Source organism: Dendrobates tinctorius, unplaced genomic scaffold, assembly GCF_039654945.1.
Source record: "Dendrobates tinctorius isolate UK_male_01 unplaced genomic scaffold, ASM3965494v1 ptg000155l, whole genome shotgun sequence".
NCBI lineage: Eukaryota > Metazoa > Chordata > Amphibia > Anura > Dendrobatidae > Dendrobates > Dendrobates tinctorius.
In genome coordinates, this window is record NW_027361822.1 from 23,382,530 (window position 1) to 23,401,072 (window position 18,543).

General features: G+C 47.2%; 1 protein-coding gene across 1 annotated transcript in view; it reads right to left on the reverse strand.

Annotated features, from left to right (window-relative positions):
- LOC141051188 (uncharacterized) overlaps positions 1 to 18,543 on the reverse strand; it is a 181,746-nt gene that overhangs the window by 93,836 nt on the left and 69,367 nt on the right. The window contains 3 exon segments of the mRNA XM_073548052.1: positions 3,226 to 3,281; positions 4,576 to 4,694; positions 4,795 to 4,918. Coding sequence (XP_073404153.1) covers positions 3,226 to 3,281; positions 4,576 to 4,694; positions 4,795 to 4,918 — 299 coding nt within the window.

Consider the following 18,543-nt stretch of genomic DNA (forward strand, 5'->3'; position numbering starts at 1 on the left):
ATTATATTAAGATATACCTATATTTATATATCACATAATATATCGTTATGCATTATATTCACATTGAATAGCACTATTGCACTTTTTCATATTCCCATTTTTTACTTTATTATGGTAATATTTATACATGATACATATACTGATAATCTTATATCCCCTATCTATTTTTCATCATCATTTGAAGTGGTGCGCATGCGTGGTTCGGGTCCTAGCTGGAGAAGTAGGAGGTGTTCTGCAGTGTTCCCTGGTGAGGTCCACGTCATCTTAATTGATGACGCGGCATCCCGGGACACATGACCGCCTAACACTGCACCTTCTTTTCAGCAGTGCCGGCGAGCAAACGCATGCGCCGCAGTGATCTTTAATGATGATTCTCTGGCAGTCACATTACGTCACATGGACTCGGTGCTTTATGGGTATTGGGCATTTAGCCCTGCTTTGTGGCCCTAGAATGTAAGCATGCGCCGTTGTGCATAGAATCATAGAATCATAGAATCGTAGAGTTGGAAGGGACCTCCTGGGCCATCTGGTCCAACCCCCTGCTCAAAGCAGGGTTCGCTAAATCATCCCAGTCAGATGTCTGTCCAGCCTCTGTTTGAAGACTTCCATCACTCTAACTGTCAAAAATGTTTTTTAATATCTAATCTGTGTCTCCTCCCATTCAGTTTCATCCCATTGCTTCTAGTCTTTCCTTGTGCAAAGTGCATATTTTTCTTCCAATCATGATGGGGATGACAACTATTTAAGCCAGCACACCCTCTGCCTGACCGCGCCTCCCGAAGAAGTGAGAAGCGAAACGCGCGTCGGGGCATAGGGATGCCCGGGGGACTCCACACGCCATTGTTTAGATACGATTACCCTATCATTTACTCCATGCTAATGCACTATGTGTAGTTTTTGGTGCTCATAAAGGGTTCTGGAGGTATTCACAGGCTGTTAGGCTCCTATTATCTTAGGCATGCTGTAATAGCAGCTTTGCATACACATTAGCAGTCTCAGTGTGTTACCTCTTTTATGTGCATACATTAATTCCAATAGGGCTATTAAGGGGGCATAACAATTAGCCTTCACAGTATTGCATTGTTTTGCATAGTAGTTGTCAGCTACTTTTTTGCCACATTGTTTTGTATCTATTGATTGCTTTATTTGCACAATGCTGATTTATTAGCATATATTACTAAGTATGTTATACCTTGTATTGTGGTAGTGTTGTGGAAAACCCCATGGCGTTTGTAAGTTCCTCTTTTCTTATGGATGTACACCTCTCTTGTTACACATGATTTTAATATATTTTTAATATATTGTTCAATAAAAATTTACTTTTTAGTACCATATTTTGGAGTCAAAAATTTGTTTTTGTGTATCCAGCTTGTGAATAAGTCATAAATGGTTATGGTACACACCAGGTTGGTCACAGTGATAATGAATTTATGGGCAAATTTGTGAATAAATTGAATTTCACATTATTAAGACAAAACTTCAGGCAGAAAGACCCACAAACATGCTACAACTATAGTCACTGCAGTAAAGGCCAACAAGGCCTCACAGAAGAGGAGACCCAGCGTTTGGTGACGTTCATGGCTTCCAGACATCAGGCTGACATTACCTGCAGAGAAATCTCTACAGAGTATTAAAAATGGACATTTTATTTATTGGAAAATTAATTTGGCCAATTACTTTCGAGCCCCTGAAATGAGGAGGCTTTGTAGGAAAATGCCCGCATTTCCTAATCGTTTCATAGGAGATTTTTGTTCAACCCCTTTAATTACACCTGAAAGTCTCCACTTTAATTGCATCTCAGCTGCTTCATTTTACATCCAGAATTGTGGCCAGCAGAGCTGAAATCACGAAGATTTGACCACTGTCGAAATATTTCTGGACTAAAGTGTAAATAATCCAGAGAGAACATCCGACTGGTGGAGAACAGCCGAACCTGATGGAGAACGGCCAAACCTGACGATGAACAGCTGATCGTGATGGAGAAAGGCCCAACCTGATGGAGAACGGCCAAACCTGGTGGAAAACGGCCAAACCTGGTGGAAAACGGCCGAATCTGATGGAGAATGGCCGAATCTGATGGAGAATGGCCGAACCTAATGGAGAACGGCCCATCCTGGTGCAGAACAGCCAAACCTGATGGAGAACGACCGAACCTGATGATGATCGGCTGATCCTGATGGAGAATGGTCGAATCTGATGGAGAATGGCCGAGCCTAATGGAGAACGGCCCAACCTGGTGCAGAACGACCGAACCTGATGGTGAGCGGCTGATCCTGATGGAGAATAGCCAAATCTGATGGAGAATGGCCGAACCTGGTGCAGAATGGCCAAACCTGACGATGAACAGCTGATCGTGATGGAGAAAGGCCCAACCTGGTGGAGAACTGCCAAACCTGATGGAGAACGGCCAAACCTGGTGGAAAACGGCCGAATCTGATGGAGAATGGCCGAATCTGATGGAGAATGGCCGAACCTAATGGAGAACGGCCCATCCTGGTGCAGAACAGCCAAACCTGATGGAGAACGACCGAACCTGATGGTGATCGGCTGATCCTGATGGAGAATGGTCGAATCTGATGGAGAATGGCCGAGCCTAATGGAGAACGGCCCAACCTGGTGCAGAACGACCGAACCTGATGGTGAGCGGCTGATCCTGATGGAGAATAGCCAAATCTGATGGAGAATGGCCGAACCTGGTGCAGAACGGCCCAACCTGGTGCAGAACAGCCAAACCTGAGGGAGAACGGCCAAACCTGATGGTGAACGGCTGATCCTGATGGAGAAAGGCCCAACCTGATGTAGGACGGCCAAACCTGGAGGAAAATGGCCAAACCTGTTGGAGAATGGCCGAACTTAATGGAGAATGGCCCAACCTGGTGCAGAACAGCCAAACCTGATGGAAAAGGGACAAATCCAATGGAAAACAGCTCCACCTGGAGGAGAACGTCTGAACATGAGAGAGAGAACTGCCAAACCCGGAGGAGCTTTGTCTGTTATACGTTGATGTATCTCTGGGCTCTCACTGGGGATGAAATATTCACTTGAAGCAGAAAGCCCACCCTAAGGAGAATGCTCAGCAATGGCTGCCTGAGGGGGGTTGGAGGCCGACTGCATCAGAATATGGGGATTTTACCAAACATATGTGATCACCTGAGGGAGAACACACATTACATAGGGGTCCAAAAGAGCCAGTGTTAATACTGAAGGGATAATGTCTCCACATACCTCTACCTGCAGAGCCCCACACCAGATATATGGTGGTTGTTCTGTGCGCAAAGGACCTGTGATGAGGTCACATGAGGGGAGGAGTCAGGGGTCACATGATCAGGGGTCTCAGTGTATGGAGGACTCTGCTGCGCTGGTTGTCATGGTGCTGGATGAGGGGAAGTTTACCTGTGAAGTCAAGAATAGTGATGAGCAAAAGGTGCTGGGATAAGCGGAGTGTATCAAACAGGATGGGATTAGATAAGTGGAATATTCCACAATGGCCGAGACATTACTACTTCTCGGCCTCATCGTGAGATTTTTGTTCAACTCCTTTAATTAGACCTGAAAGTCTCCACTTCAATTGCATCTCAGCTGCTTCATTTTACATCCAGAATTGTGGCCAGCAGAGCTGAAATCACGAAGATTTGACCACTGTCAAAATATTTCTGGACCTAAGTGTAAATAATCCAGAGTGAATGTCCGACTGGTGGAGAACAGCCGAACCTGATGGAGAATGGCCAAACCTGAGGGAGATCGGCTGAGCCTGATGGCGAACGGCCGGACCTGATGGAGAACGGCCGGACCTGATGGAGAATGGTCGAACCTGATGGAGAACGACCGAACCCGACAGAGAACGGCTGAAACTGACGGAGAGTGGCCGAACCTGATTGAGAATGACCAAACCTGACGGAGAACGGTTGAACCTGATGGAGAACGGCCGAACCTGATGGAGAACCGCTGAACCTGGTGGGGAATGGTCGAATCTGATGGAGAACGGCTCAACCTGGTGAACTGCTAAACCCGGATGAGCATTGTCTGTTATAAGCCTGAGGGAGGACGGCCAACCCTGAGGGAGAACGGCCGACCCTGAGGGAGAACGGCTGACCCTGACAGAGGACGGCAGAATCTGACGGAGGACGGCAGAACCTAATGGAGAACAGTTGAACCTGGACGGAGAATGGCCAAACCTGAGGGAGGACAGCCAAACCTGACGGAGGATGACAGAACCTGATGGAGAATGGCCGAACCTGAGGGAGAATGCCTGGACCTGAGGGAGACCGGCCAAACCTGACTGAGAGTGGCTGAACTTCATGGAGAATGGCCCAACCTGATAGAGAATGGTTCAACATGATGGAGAACAGCCAAACCTGGTGGAGAACGGCCAAACCTGATGGAGAATGACTGTTCCTGATGGAGAATGGCCGAACCTGATGGAGAATGGCCGAACCTGATGGAGAATGGCCGAACCTGACGGAGAATGGCCGAACCTGACGGAGAATGGCCGAACCTGACGGAGAATGGCCGAACCTTGTGGAGAACGGCCAAACCTGATGTAGAACGGCCAAACCTGAAGGTGAACGGCCAAACCTGATGGAGAATGGCTGAACCTGACAGAGAATGGCCGAACCTTGTGGAGAACGGCAAATCTGGTGCAGAACAGCCGAACTTGGTGAAGAACGACCAAACCTGAGGGAGTATGGCTGACCCTGACAGAGGAAGGCAGAGCCTGACGGAATACGGCAGAACCTGATGGAGGACAGCAGAACCTAACGGAGAACAGCCGAACCTGAGGGAGGACGGCCAAACCTGACGAAGGACGACAGAACCTGATGGAGAACAGCCGAACCCGATGGAAAAAGGCTCAACCTGGTGAACTGCCGAACCCGGAGGAGCTTTGTCTGTTATAAGCTGATGTAACTCTGGCCTCTCACTGGGGATGACATGGCCATATTCACTTGGAACAGAAAGCCCACCCTAAGGAGAATGCTCAGCAATGGCTGCCTGAGGGGGACGGGAGGCCGACTGCATCAGAATATGGGGATTTTACCAAACATGTGACTACCTCAGGGAGAACACACATTACATAGGGGTCCAAAAGAGCCAGTGTTAGTACTGAAGGGGTTAATGTCTCCACATACCTCCACCTGCAGAGCCACACCCCCCCGCACAGTATATGGCTGTTCTGTGCGCACAGGACCTGGGATGAGGTCACAGGAGGGGAGGAGTCAGGGGTCACATGATCAGGGGCCTCAGTGTATGCAGGACTGTGCTGTGCTGGTTGTCATGGTGCTGGATGAGGGGAAGTTTACTGTGAAGTCAAGAGTAGTGATGAGCAAACATGCTGGGATAAGTGGAGTGTTTCAAACAGGATGGGTTTAGATAAGTGGAATATTCCACAATGGCCGAGTCATCACTACATCTCGGCCTCATCATGCTGCATGTCACATGATTAAAACAAAACTTAAGGCAGAAAGACCCACAAACATGCTACAACTGAAGTCACTGCAGTAAAGGCCAACAAGGCCTCACAGAAGAGGAGATATGGAAATATATATGTATATGTATTTCATCTAGATCTCACTTGCCTGCTATAGGCTATATACTGCTATATACTCATATATACTGCACACAGATACATATTTACAGTTTGAACTCTATAACTAGTTGGTGGAAATAACCTGCTACCCCCCCACCCCCATGAGAGAGTCTGGGGAGCTGATGTGATCTCATGATAGCATTGTCTTGTGACATTTGTCCCAGACACCCAGAAGAGGAAGTTAGGCCAGATGGTCCAGCTGATATTGTAGACTTGCTGACATTGGAATACAAGGGGCAGTATATCATCTGATTCTTAAGTCACCTTAGGTCGGACGCCCATATATGTTCATGTATTTAAACTGACCAATTAGATAAGAAGTAAAGCCTTTATGTTAATGAATAACCACTCCTTTCTGTACGAACTGATAAAAGACCATGAATGTGAATAAAGTTTCCAGAGTTCTGCTGGAATGAGTTGTTGCTAACCAAATGTAGCTTCCTCTTTTCCTTTGAGCGCTCAATAAGACTCTGTCTAATTAGGACAGGCCACAGTACGCACAGGGGTAAATTCCACAACAATAGACGCCCAACTCGAGGCCGTGGATGAAACGCACGGGGATCCTGCTGACCGGAGAGGACAGATGTGCCGGCCAAGGTCTTGGCTCATGGGAACGGAGATTTGCGCAACTCCATAAGTAAGGTAAGAAAATCTAGTTATCTTACCTGAATGTTCCCTGTGCCCAGTCCGGGTCAGCAACTCTAGCCGGTCAGTGTGGTCACCAAACCCAGGTAGTGTTAAAAAGTCCACGCTCTTATCCAAACCCTGGGATAAGCTAAGTGTCTGCTGTGATCCTGTGTGTCTAAGATCCGGGTAAGAGAGATGGTGGAAAATTGTGACAGATTTGTGTTTGTGGGTGCTGGAAAACCGATATTAGGGGAGTTTGACCCACTCAGATAGGTCCTCACAAATACACCTGGACACAGGGGGAGGACAGGAGAAGCCTTGCCCAGGGACAGGTGGTGGGGCCTTACGGAGTTATCACAAGGTGAATCTCACATCAAGCTATCACAACAAACACCTGTGCACAGGAAGGGACAACAGCGCCCACGCCAGGCCACGCGGTGGTGTTAGCTTAGGGGAGATATTGCAAGCCAAACCACTTGACAGGTTGCCACCAACACACCTGGTCACAGGGAAGGACAGGAGAAGCCGGCCCAGGTATCAGGTGGTGGCAACATTGTGGGAGTTATCACATTACTGATACTGACGAGCCAGTCAGGACGTCCGGTACAGCGTGTTAACATTCCCGGGTCACCAGTGCAGTGCACCCAGTGTGGTTGGCAGTTATCGGTTACCAGCAGCTGTTTCACATACGCGTCACAAGACAAGGGCTTTCAATCTCTCTCCCCGGACGTCTATATGTGAATTCATTGCAGGTTTCCACAAAGATCTGAAGCAGAAAAAGTTTTTCCTTTTTTTATTGTACACTTCCTTTTTTTTGCCTACAGGGTGTGCCCCTGATATATATATTTTTCATATTGTCATATTTGTACTCTGTTTTTCCCTATTTAATGTTTTATCTTGCATTTTTGGTGGAGATTTTTATTCTTGTTACTGCAGTGTGAGAATCTTCGGGAAAGTTGGGTTTTTTGAGCATATCACTGCAGTCTACGTTAGGTTTAATTTTTCTCTTCCATTGTTCCCAGAAAATTTCATTGAGAGGCACAGGCAGAGGAAAAAAAAAAAGGGGAACTGTGTGTATCCTGCATCATTTCTGCATTAACCCTTTTATTGTTGGAAGTTGTACTGATTTTTAGATTCTTATAAATATTTTGGAGTGTTTTTTGCAAGGTCTACCAACTTCATGAGTATTCTTTTTGTTTTCTTTCCTTTTTCCTCCATTTTTTCCTGAATCTACTGATTTTTTTTATTTTTCTGAGTGGTTCTTTTAAAGTTTATATACATTTTGATCTTATCAACATTTGATTTGTTTTCCTTTTAAAAATCTTTTACTCCCTGATCATTTTTCTCTTTTTCTTTTGTTTTTTTTTTTCATTTTTACGTTTTGTTATGAGTCTTTTTGGTTTTCATTACTCATTGAGATTTTTTTTCCTTTCCTTTTATTTTGTTAGAAAGAGAAGGAAAATCATTTTTCCCTTTTTATCTCTTCTTAGTTTTCTTCCACTTTTTGTGACATTTTATCAGTTTTTTTTAGGTTTTAGTTTTCACTTCTTTCTTTCAGTTTTTTGTTAAAAAGAGAATTTTTACTTGCTTTGGTAATTCCTGTGTTATCTTGCCAATTTTTGATTTTCCATATTGAGTTTTAATCACTCACCTTTTTGAAGTTTTTGGAACAGACACAGTAGGTGCTATTCAGAAAGTTAAGCATGTCATTTTCTACGGGCAGCTCCGTATGCTGCAGCATGGTATGATGTATTGAAAGGAAAAAGGGAAGTAGCTAGTTGAGCTCAATTGCCGTCTGCATTTTCTTAAAGTGACAGAGGATTTTACAGCGCAGAAGGTGCTAACAGATAGTGTGAACAAGAAAGGATTGTTTTTTTACGTGTAGGAAAAGTGTTTTCAGCGGCATACTAATCTGTGCCGTCTGAGAAGGACCACAGATCTAAGAATGCCTTCTGTGACGGCAGAGGGGGGGAAGCAGTTTGCTCCCCCCATCTTCTCTCTCCCCACTCTTCCCTCCTCCCATCTCTCTCCTCCCTCTATCTCCGCTATTCTCACAATCTCCTCCCCTCTCTCATCTATCTCTCCTCCTATCCCTTCTCCTCCTCCTCCTTTTCTCTCTCCTATCTCTCCTCCCTCTCCATCTTCATCACCAACGCCCACCTCTCATCCCTCTCCTCTTCCCTCCTCCTCCTCGTCTTCACCATCTCCTCCTCTTTTGTCGCCTCCTCACTCTCCTCTGCTATCTCTCACTTCTCCTATTCCAAATCTTTCCTCCACCCTTCCCTCTCTTTCTTTTCCTCACCCACCTCTCAGTTCGTCACCTGCTGGCCCAGTGCCTTATCCAGACAATGAGGTGTCCCTAGTTCCACAGGGCAATCTCTCTAAAGGACAGTTATGACACCGGGAGAAGAAAGTGAATCACTCCCCACACATAACAACACAGGTGCCCTCCCGATACAACAGCTAGCAGAAGGGAAGTGTGGGCCATCAGACACTGCACCTGCTAAGACTGAAGATCCTATATGCCACACGGAGCTGCAGTCTCGGGGGGGAGTACACACACACAGAAAGACAATCACACAATGGCACAGTTCCTCCTCTGATGAACATGAAGAGGAGATTGTGCTGCATAGTACTAGGGGAAACTCACAGACACCAAGAAGGCAGGGGAAGATAGAGCCAGAACTCTTACACTATGTGCCCTTCACCCCTAGCCAGGTGTTCAGTATTCTAAAAAACCTGCCAGACCCAGATATGGACCCCATGCCATTTTACCGAAGAATGCAGCAGAGCCAGCAGACATATGCTGCAACCTGGAGTGATCTCTGGTCCATCATGGAGGTAAAAGCAGGTGAAACACTCTGGCCAATCTTGAAGGAACACTTCAAGCTTCCATCAGAATTAGATGTGCATTCCTGGGAATCAGGATCAAAGTTAATTGAACAGCTTAGAGAGTGGGCCAACGCCAGACAAGCACTCAGCCTGCATAACATGAGACAAGCCGAGACAGAGTCTGTAGACAAGTTTCATGGCAGAGTGAGGCAAGTATTCCAAATTTTAGGCATCACTATTCATGATCAGGTACACGGACAAATGTTGGCACAAGCCTTTGTGCATGGACTAAGAGAACCAATCAAGAAACTACTGATAGTGGCCAGGCCTGAGTACAGGACAATAGCAGTAGATGTCCTGCTCGCTGTAGCCAGAAGAATTAAGTCCCTCCCAGGGGTGTGGAGGACAGACCCTCCTGTGGTGACCACTGACGTGGAGGAGCAACTATCACACAGAGTTAGGAGAGCTGGCAGATGTTTCAACTGTGGCAACTTTGGCCATTTCCGGACACAGTGCACAGCACCCCGGCAACCCAGGTCATCCCGCAGAGGAATAGGCCAAGAAAGAAACACAGAAGACAATGAAGAACCCTGTCCATAAGACAGAGGCAAACCAAGTCCGCCAGACGTCACGCCCCTGACATGTGAAACCCCATCAGCGGACCCAATACCTCAAATCACGGGGGGCTATCATACCTTTCCTTGTGGACACTGGTGCAGACAGAAGTGAAAATCCTTGACCCCACCAGTCTATCAGAGCACTGTGTGTCTTATATGGGGACTGCAGGTCAAGACAGACGTTCCCCAGCTCGCAAACCCCTGTGCATGTGGACACAGCCAGGATACTCTATCCTGTTCCAGTTTACGGTGGAGACCTGCCCACCCCACTTGATGAGCGCAGACTTACTGCAGGAACTGAAGGTGACCAAAGTTTCCCATGAAGATGTGACCTTGGCCTCCTCTCCACCCCAGGCCCAGGAAGAATCAATCATGCTGGTGGCCCTACAAGAGCCTCACTCGAACAACCGGTGCAAGCCTATCCAAGGAGGTGCTGGACATAGCACCCAGAAGCCTATGGCCTAAGGGAGACCTCAAGTTGCACCAGTGCGGGTGTCACTCAAGTCTGGAACCCCGGACGGTCAGAAGGCCCAGCATCCGCTGCTCATCACCCAGAGCTAAACTGCCTCTGACCAACTGGAGGTCTAAGTGGAACTGCTGTTCAAGAAACGGCCTAAGAACTTTGGCATGGGCCAGGAAAACTCTCAACCCAGAGGGACCACACCTGCTTCGTGAAATGGCTGCACTGCGTCCGGCTACAGCGCCAGAGGATCATCTTGGACAAGATTCTGAAGGTGCTCCCTGAAGTTAATCCAGGCCCTGGACCAGAAGACAGCCACTCAGCTCCTCAAACTGATTAACAAATGCTGACCTGAGATCAAGCTGGGTGAAAGGAACTGCTGCTGACTGGTAAAGAAGACGCCCTAGCAAAACGACCCCCTGTGAGAGCAAGAAAGCTCAGTCGGACGTCATCTCTGACGAAGAGGACCCCAGCAAACAGCTGGTTTTCCTGCCGGCCCTGTGCCAGAAGATGGGAGTCACTCACGGCACTGTGAAGAGCAAGGCCAGATTGAGCCACCTCACCCACGGGAATCATCATGCAGTCCCAGTTTTTCTCGATCAAGAGGAAGACTGTGAAAGGAGAACCAGACTGGGTTGAATTGGGCATAACCTGAGGACTGTGAGCGAAGCAACCGTGTTTGAAACCCCAGTTGTGCCAGATCTGCACACTCTGCTGACAAATGTGCCAGCCACAGCAACGGTGCTCACGGCAATGGCTCTGCCCGAAGCTCCCCTCAATGTTCCCCCTCACCTGCACGACCAGTTCCTGAAAACGCACAAGGTGGGTGCGGAACAAATGGACAGTGTTGCCCAAGAGGGCCCAGAACAGCCTTTCACAGCTCGCCAGATCATTGCCCTCCATCCCCATCAACTGGATTGCGGAGCATGCAGAAGTCATCGACATCGCTACCTGCACAGCGCTTTCCATGTCTCCTCTACTCTGCCTGACGGAGAAGCAATGTAAGTTCTGCAAAACAGAGTCCAGTGGTGTCAAAAGCATGTTCCTGAAGACACCATATCGCCCACTAGACGAAACACTTGATAGATGACCGGAGGACTGCGGAGGAGAAGATGGCTCCCTCAACAACTCTGAAGATGCAGGCCTTCCTTAGTCTAGTCTCGTACTGCGGAACTTGGATCCCTGGTGCTCCAGGCTTAATGCAGCCTCTGTACAATTGCATCAACGCATTGAAGCCTTTTATCTCGTACAGGAAACTGAAAGACTTCATAGTCTCTGCACCAACTCTAGGCCTCCCTGACTACGAGAAGCCATCCCGTCCTGACCGAATGGAAAAAGAAGGACAAAAATGGAGAAGGTCATGCTACTGGCCAGGCTTAAAACAGACCCACGGAGGAAAACCAGAGGCCTCTAGACTACCTCTCAGCCGGCCTGGATCCAGTTGCAAGGGGGTGCCCTCCTGCATGAAAACAATATCTGCAGCACACGCTCTCCTGACAAGGCTGCTCTCCACCACTCTCCAGTGCTCTCAGCCGTTACCTCTCAGCCGTTACCTGGTTCTACTCCCACTCCCAAAGGGGGATGCGGATACGGACCCTCGGATGAAAAATCTGCAAGATACCGTAGATGGCTCCAGTTTTACAGATGGTGAAGGAAGATTCCACAAGGGATGTGCAGTGACCAGCAATCAAGACATCCTATGGTCCAGAAGGTTGTCAGCCCAAGAAACGGAGTTGATAGAGCTGACAAAAGACCTGCCTGATTGCGAAGAACAAAAACTTCCAGGTACTCGCATGACATGGCACCCGACTTCGGACCCATCTGGGCTGCAAGAAACTTCATCACAGCAAGCGGATCGACCGTGAAGCACCATGGAGCCATCAGAGACCTGCTGGACGCTCTTCAACTACTAAAAGTGGTGGCAGTGTTGAAGGTCAAGGCATACGGAAAACTGAACACAGTAGAGTCACGGGGTATCAACATGGCAGACGTGGCAACCAAAGAAAGCCAGAGGAAGACAATATGGAAAATGGGAGAAGTCGTAGAGCCGGACGGCTACTACAAGACGACTGAAGACGAGAAAACCTGACAAAATGACTTCCCGAAACCTGTACAAGAAGTAGCAGGACCAGATTCGGAAGGAGAAGGGAAGCTGGAAGCTGAAGGGCAAAAGCACTGTGCCCCAAGAAACTTGTCCACCTCAAAACGTCAACCTCAAAACGTCTACCTCAAAACAGACCCAGCCTACCTTAAAGTGTGTACCCTACGGTGGTTCAATGGGCACATGGCCCCCACACAGAATTGAAGACACAGATGAATGACCTGATTGGACTCAACTCACACCTTAACAGCAAAGATTCCCAGCAGCTGTTTGGTCTCCGACAAATTTAACATCGGACAAGCGGGAAAAGTTCCCCCACATCGTCTGACCTGAAGATTTCCCAGTAAGGAACCGGTTGGCGAAGACTGCTGCAAAGAAGCTACTCTCAAAAATAGTGTGCAGATATGGGGGTTCCAGAAGCAATAGCAAGTGATCAGGGACCCACATACACAGCAAACCTGACACAAGAGACCTGATCAGCAGTAGGGTCAGACTTAGGCCTACACACTACCCACCATCCCACACCATAGACTAGGTGGGACACTTAAGAGCAGCATGCTAAAAAATTTGCCCAAGAGACAGACAAACCCTGGCATTATACACTCCCGTAGGCTCAGAAAAAGCTGTCACCAATATGAAACTTTATTTGGGTAAAAAACCCAGTTATGGGGTATTCTTCGCCTAGCAGTTGACTATGCAATATGATACTTTGCATGTGTAATTGAATTTATCAAGAATCTTGCTAATGTCCATTCTTGAGTTTTTCTCCCTCATTGCCAGGTCCAGATTCGGTACCTGATATGCACCCCCTGAAGTCAGGAGACTGCTGAGTGTTGGTGGAAAAAGTCCGTAAAGAGAAGCACTCAATCCCAGATCCGATGGACCTTCTCCAAGTGTTGACGTCACTAACCTGGAGGAAAACCCCCCACCTGGATCCACGCACCGCATTGCAGGAAAAAGCCTTCATACCAGAGGACACACCTGAGCTGGAATGATGCTGTGGATGACCTACCTGACTGAATAAATTACCTACCTGACAGAGAATACACATGCACTGACTGCATAGACTGCTAACTAAGAGACTTTGATTACATTACACCAAACCCCCTTTAGAGACAGATCTCCTGACCGCCCATTTGCGAAAGTCTGTACAGAGGAGGATGTATGCACTAGGCATATGTCAGTCCACTGGCAGCATAAAAGAGTTGCAGCGCTTTGGGCCAGGAGCAGGATTTTAGGGCAAGTGATATCTAAGGGGGGATTGTTATGTGTTGTGAGTTCATTTTCCCCTTCATCACTGAGGTCTGGTGAACTCCCTATTCTGGTGAAGGAAGGTAATGAGCCTGATTATCAGGCACCTGAACCTGATGAGGATGACTGGCTGAGTGGAGTCACGGACTGGATATAAGGCTGCCGACGCCCTTCTGCCCTGCGGGTGATTTCTCTGTGGACTTCTAGGACACCAGTCTGATTCCTGCTCCTCTAAGCTAAGTTTTTCTGCTTTGCCTGTTTGCTTTAGTGTTTTGTTTTTGTTTTCCTTGCTTTTCTGGATTCTGCCATTCCCTGCTGGGGTGAGCTGAATCTCCTTTTGCCTGTAGCTCTGTCTTCAGAATATTCCTGAGTACTGACATGTCTTTCTGACATCTTTCTGCCTGTGTTAGTGTTTTCATCTTGCTTCACCATCATTATATGTTGGGGGCTGCCTATTGCTTTGGGGTCTGCTCAGTTTAGTTTTCCCCTTTCTTTCTTTAGGCCTAGCTATTTCTCCGGCTGTGATCGAGGGGTCTAGGGCATCGTAGGAACCCCCCACGGCTACTGCTAGTTGTGTTGATAGGTTCAGGGGTCTGCAATCCGATAGCTGCCAACTTCTCTGGTTTTCTGGACTTAGCTAGCATTTCTGTTTTTGCCTCCTACGGTGACTCAATCATAACAGAATCACCCGCCCTACCGCAGATCCTAGGGTACTCAATAGCAGGAAAGAATTGTGTTTAAAAAAAAAAAGGTGTGCGTATATTCTTTCCTCTATATCTCTGAGGCCGTAGGGGGAATTTTTTTTTTCTCTCAATGGAGATAAAGCAATTGTCTGATCGTGTGGAGCAGCTCGCTGCGGAAGTGCGGGGAATTTCCGCCTACCTTGCTCGTTCGCATGCTGTTGAACCAAAGATCCCTACACCTGATGTATTTTTTGGGGATCGATCTAAATTTTTGAGTTTCAAAAATAATTGTAAATTATTTTTTGCCTTGAAGCCTAACTCGTCAGGGAGCTCCGCGCAGCAGGTTAAAATTGTCATCTCTTTGCTGCGTGGCGATCCCCAGGATTGGGCGTTTTCTTTGAAACCAGATGATCCTATTCTGACTAATGTGAACGCATTCTTTCAAGCTTTGGGGTTGTTGTATGACGAACCTAATGATATTGATCAGGCTGAAAAGACCCTGTTGGCATTGAACCAGGGTCGAGATTCTGCAGAGTTGTACTGTCAAAAGTTCCGAAAGTGGGCGGTCCTTACTACCTGGAATGATAATGCCTTGGCTGCTCTCTTTCAGAATGGTTTGTCAGAAGCCGTAAAAGATACTATGGTGGGATTTCCTGTTCCCTCTGGTCTGGACGATTCTATGTCATTAACCATTCAGGTTGATCGGCGTTTACGTAAACGCAGGATTGCACGAGAGGTGTTGCCACCGGTTGAACAGACGTCTGAACCTATGCAATGTGATAGAGTTTTGCCTAAGGCGCAACGTCAGGAGTTCAGAAGGCGTAATAAGCAGTGTTTTTTCTGTGGCGATGCCTCGCATATTATTTCTGTTTGTCCTAAACGAGAGAAACACTTTGCACACACGTTTTCTGTTGGTGGTGTTCAACCTAAGTTTCTTCTGGCAATTACTCTGATCTGCTCCCTGTCCACATTTTCCGCCAAGGCTTTTGTGGATTCGGGAGCAGCGCTAAACCTAATGGACTTGGATTTTGCTAAACGTTGTGGATTTCCGATGACACCTCTGCAGACGCCTATCCCTTTGAGGGGGATTGATGCTACTCCTTTGGCTAAAAATAAACCTCAGTTTTGGACCCAGGTGGTCATGCGGGTCGCCCCAGACCATCAAGAAAATTGCAGATTTTTGGTGTTGCATGGTCTGCATGATGCCGTTGTTCTGGGGTTTCCCTGGTTGCAAATTCATAATCCAGTTTTGGATTGGAAATCTGTGTCTGTGGTGAGTTGGGGTTGTCGGTGTACCTTTAGTGAGGCTCCGGTTTTTTCCACCTCTCCTCAGTCGCATGATGTTCCTGACTATTTGGCGGACTTTTATGATGTATTTAGTGAAAATGAGTCTGCGTCCTTGCCTCCTCATAGGAGTTATGACTGTGCAATTGAACTAAGCCCGGGGTGTAAATTTCCCAAGGGTCGGCTCTTCAATTTATCTGTACCCGAGCACGAGGCTATGCGGTCCTATATTAAGGAGGCGTTGGAGAAGGGTCATATTAGACCATCCTCTTCACCCTTAGGTGCCGGGTTTTTTTTTGTGGCCAAAAAGGATGGTTCTTTAAGGCCTTGTATTGATTATCGTGCCCTCAATAAAATTACTATTAAATATCAGTATCCGTTACCCCTGATTTCGGATCTATTCTCTAGAGTTAGGGGTGCTTGCTGGTTTACCAAGTTGACCTCAGGGGGGCGTATAATCTTATCCGCATTAAGCAGGGGGATGAATGGAAGACGGCGTTTAATACTCCGGAGGGACATTTTGAGTACCTGGTGATGCCTTTTGGGCTCACTAATGCCCCTTCTGTCTTCCAGTGCTTCATGAACGATATTTTCCAAGACTTTGTCGATAAATTTTTGATTATCTATCTGGATGATATTTTGATCTTCTCCAAGGATTGGGATTCTCATGTGGAACATATTCGGACTGTGTTCCGGATCTTGAGGGAGAATTCCCTGTATGTCAAAGGATCGAAATGCCATTTTGGAGTACAGAGGATTTCATTTTTGGGATTTATTTTGTCTCTGTCAACTATTGAAATGGACCCGGCCAAGGTACAGGCCATTTATGATTGGGTTCAGCCCACTTCTTTGAAGGCCCTCCAGAAGTTTTTGGGTTTTGCTAATTTTTATCGGAAATTTATAGCAAAATTTTCTAGTATTGCCAAGCCATTGACTGATCTGACTAAGAAGGGTGCTGATGTGTTGAATTGGTCTCCGGAGGCTGTTGCTTCCTTTCAGGAGCTGAAGCGAAGATTTACCTCCGCCCCGGTTTTGCGGCAACCTGATGTCTCACTCCCGTTCCAGGTAGAGGTGGATGCTTCTGAGATTGGTGCAGGAGCTGTTTTGTCCCAAAAGGATCCTGTAACAGCTAAAATGAATCCCTGTGCTTTCTTTTCCCGAAAGTTCTCTCCATCTGAACGTAACTATGATGTGGGGAATCGGGAACTGTTGGCCATGAAATGGGCATTTGAGGAGTGGAGACATTGGTTGGAGGGAGCTAAACATCAAGTTGTGGTCCTCACTGACCACAAGAATTTGATTTATCTAGAGTCGGCTAAACGCTTGAACCCTAGACAAGCTAGGTGGGCCTTGTTTTTTACACGTTTTGATTTTGTGGTCTCTTTTCTTCCTGGAACTAAGAATGTCAAGGCAGACGCCCTCTCTAGGAGTTTCTTTGCTGATTCTCCTGTGGTGACCAAGCCTGCTACCATTTTAGGCGAAGGGGTAGTTCTTTCTGCCATCTCGCCCGATTTGAGACTTGCTCTGCAAGAGTTCCAGGAGGACAAACCTGAGCGTTGTCCCAGTGGAAAGTTGTATGTTCCTGACCAGTGGAAGAAGAAGAGAGTGATGTCTGAAGTTCATTGCTCTGCATTGGCTGGTCATCCAGGTATTTTTGGTACTAGAGATCTGGTGAGTCGCTCTTTTTGGTGGCCCACCTTGTCTCATGATGTCAGGAATTTTGTGCAGTCCTGTGGGACTTGCTCCTGGTCTAAATCTTGTTCTCGTTCTAGTGGGTTGTTGATGCCTTTGCCTGTCCCCAGGAGGCCATGGACCCATAGTTCAATGGATTTCATCTCTGATATGCCGGTCTCTCAAAGAATGACTGTTATTTGGGTGATTTGTGATAGGTTCTCTAAGATGGTTCATCTTGTACCACTCCCTAAGTTGCCATCTTCCTCGGAGTTGGTGCCCCTGTTTTTACAACAGGTGGTTCGCTTACACGGGATTCCTGAGAACATTGTATCTGACAGAGGAGTTCAGTTTGTGTCTAGATTTTGGAGGACTTTCTGTTCCAAGCTGGGAATTCAGTTGTCCTTCTCCTCTGCTTATCACCCTCAGACCAATGGGCAGACAGAGAGAACAAACCAGACCTTGGAGTCGTATTTGAGATGTTTTATTTCCGCTGATCAGGATGATTGGGTTTCATTTTTGCCCTTGGCTGAATTTGCTTTAAATAATAGAGCTAGTTCTGCCACTTTGATGTCACCTTTTTTTTGTAACTTTGGGTTTCATCCTCGATTTTCTTCAGGGCAGGTGGAGCCTTCTGCCTGCCCAGGTGTTGACACTGTGGTGGAGAGAATGCACCAGATCTGGGACCAAGTGGTGGATAAGTTATCTCTCTCCCAGGAAAAGGCCCAGCGGTTTTCCAATCGACATAGGACCATTGGTCCCCAGTTTAAGATTGGTGATATGGTGTGGTTATCATCAAAAAATATTGCTTTGAAGGTGGCTTCTCCTAAGTTTAAGCCTAAATTTATTGGACCTTACAAGATTTTGGAGATTATTAATCCGGTCTCTTTCCGTTTGGCTCTTCCTGTCACATTTAAAATCCATAATGTGTTCCATAAGTCCTTGTTGAAGAGGTTTGTTGAACCAGTTGTTCCTGGGGTGGCACCTCCGGACCCTGTATTGGTTGAAGGTAACATGGAATATGAGGTAGAGAAAATACTGGATTCCCGTCTGGCTAGACGGAGACTCCAGTATTTGGTTAAGTGGAAGGGTTATAGTCAGGACGATAATTCCTGGGTCTCTGCCTCTGATATTCATGCCAAAAGATTGGTGCGTGCCTTTCATCGGGCTCACCCTGATCACCCTGGTGGCGTGGTTGAGGGTTCGGTGACCCCTCCTCAAGGGGGAGGTACTGTTGTGAGTTCATTTTCCCCTTCGTCACTGAGGTCTGGTGAACTCCCTATTCTGGTGAAGGAAGGTAATGAGCCTGATTATCAGGCACCTGAACCTGATGAGGATGACTGGCTGAGTGGAGTCACGGACTGGATATAAGGCTGCTCACGCCCTTCTGCCCTGCAGGTGATTTCTCTGTGGACTTCTAGGACACCAGTCTG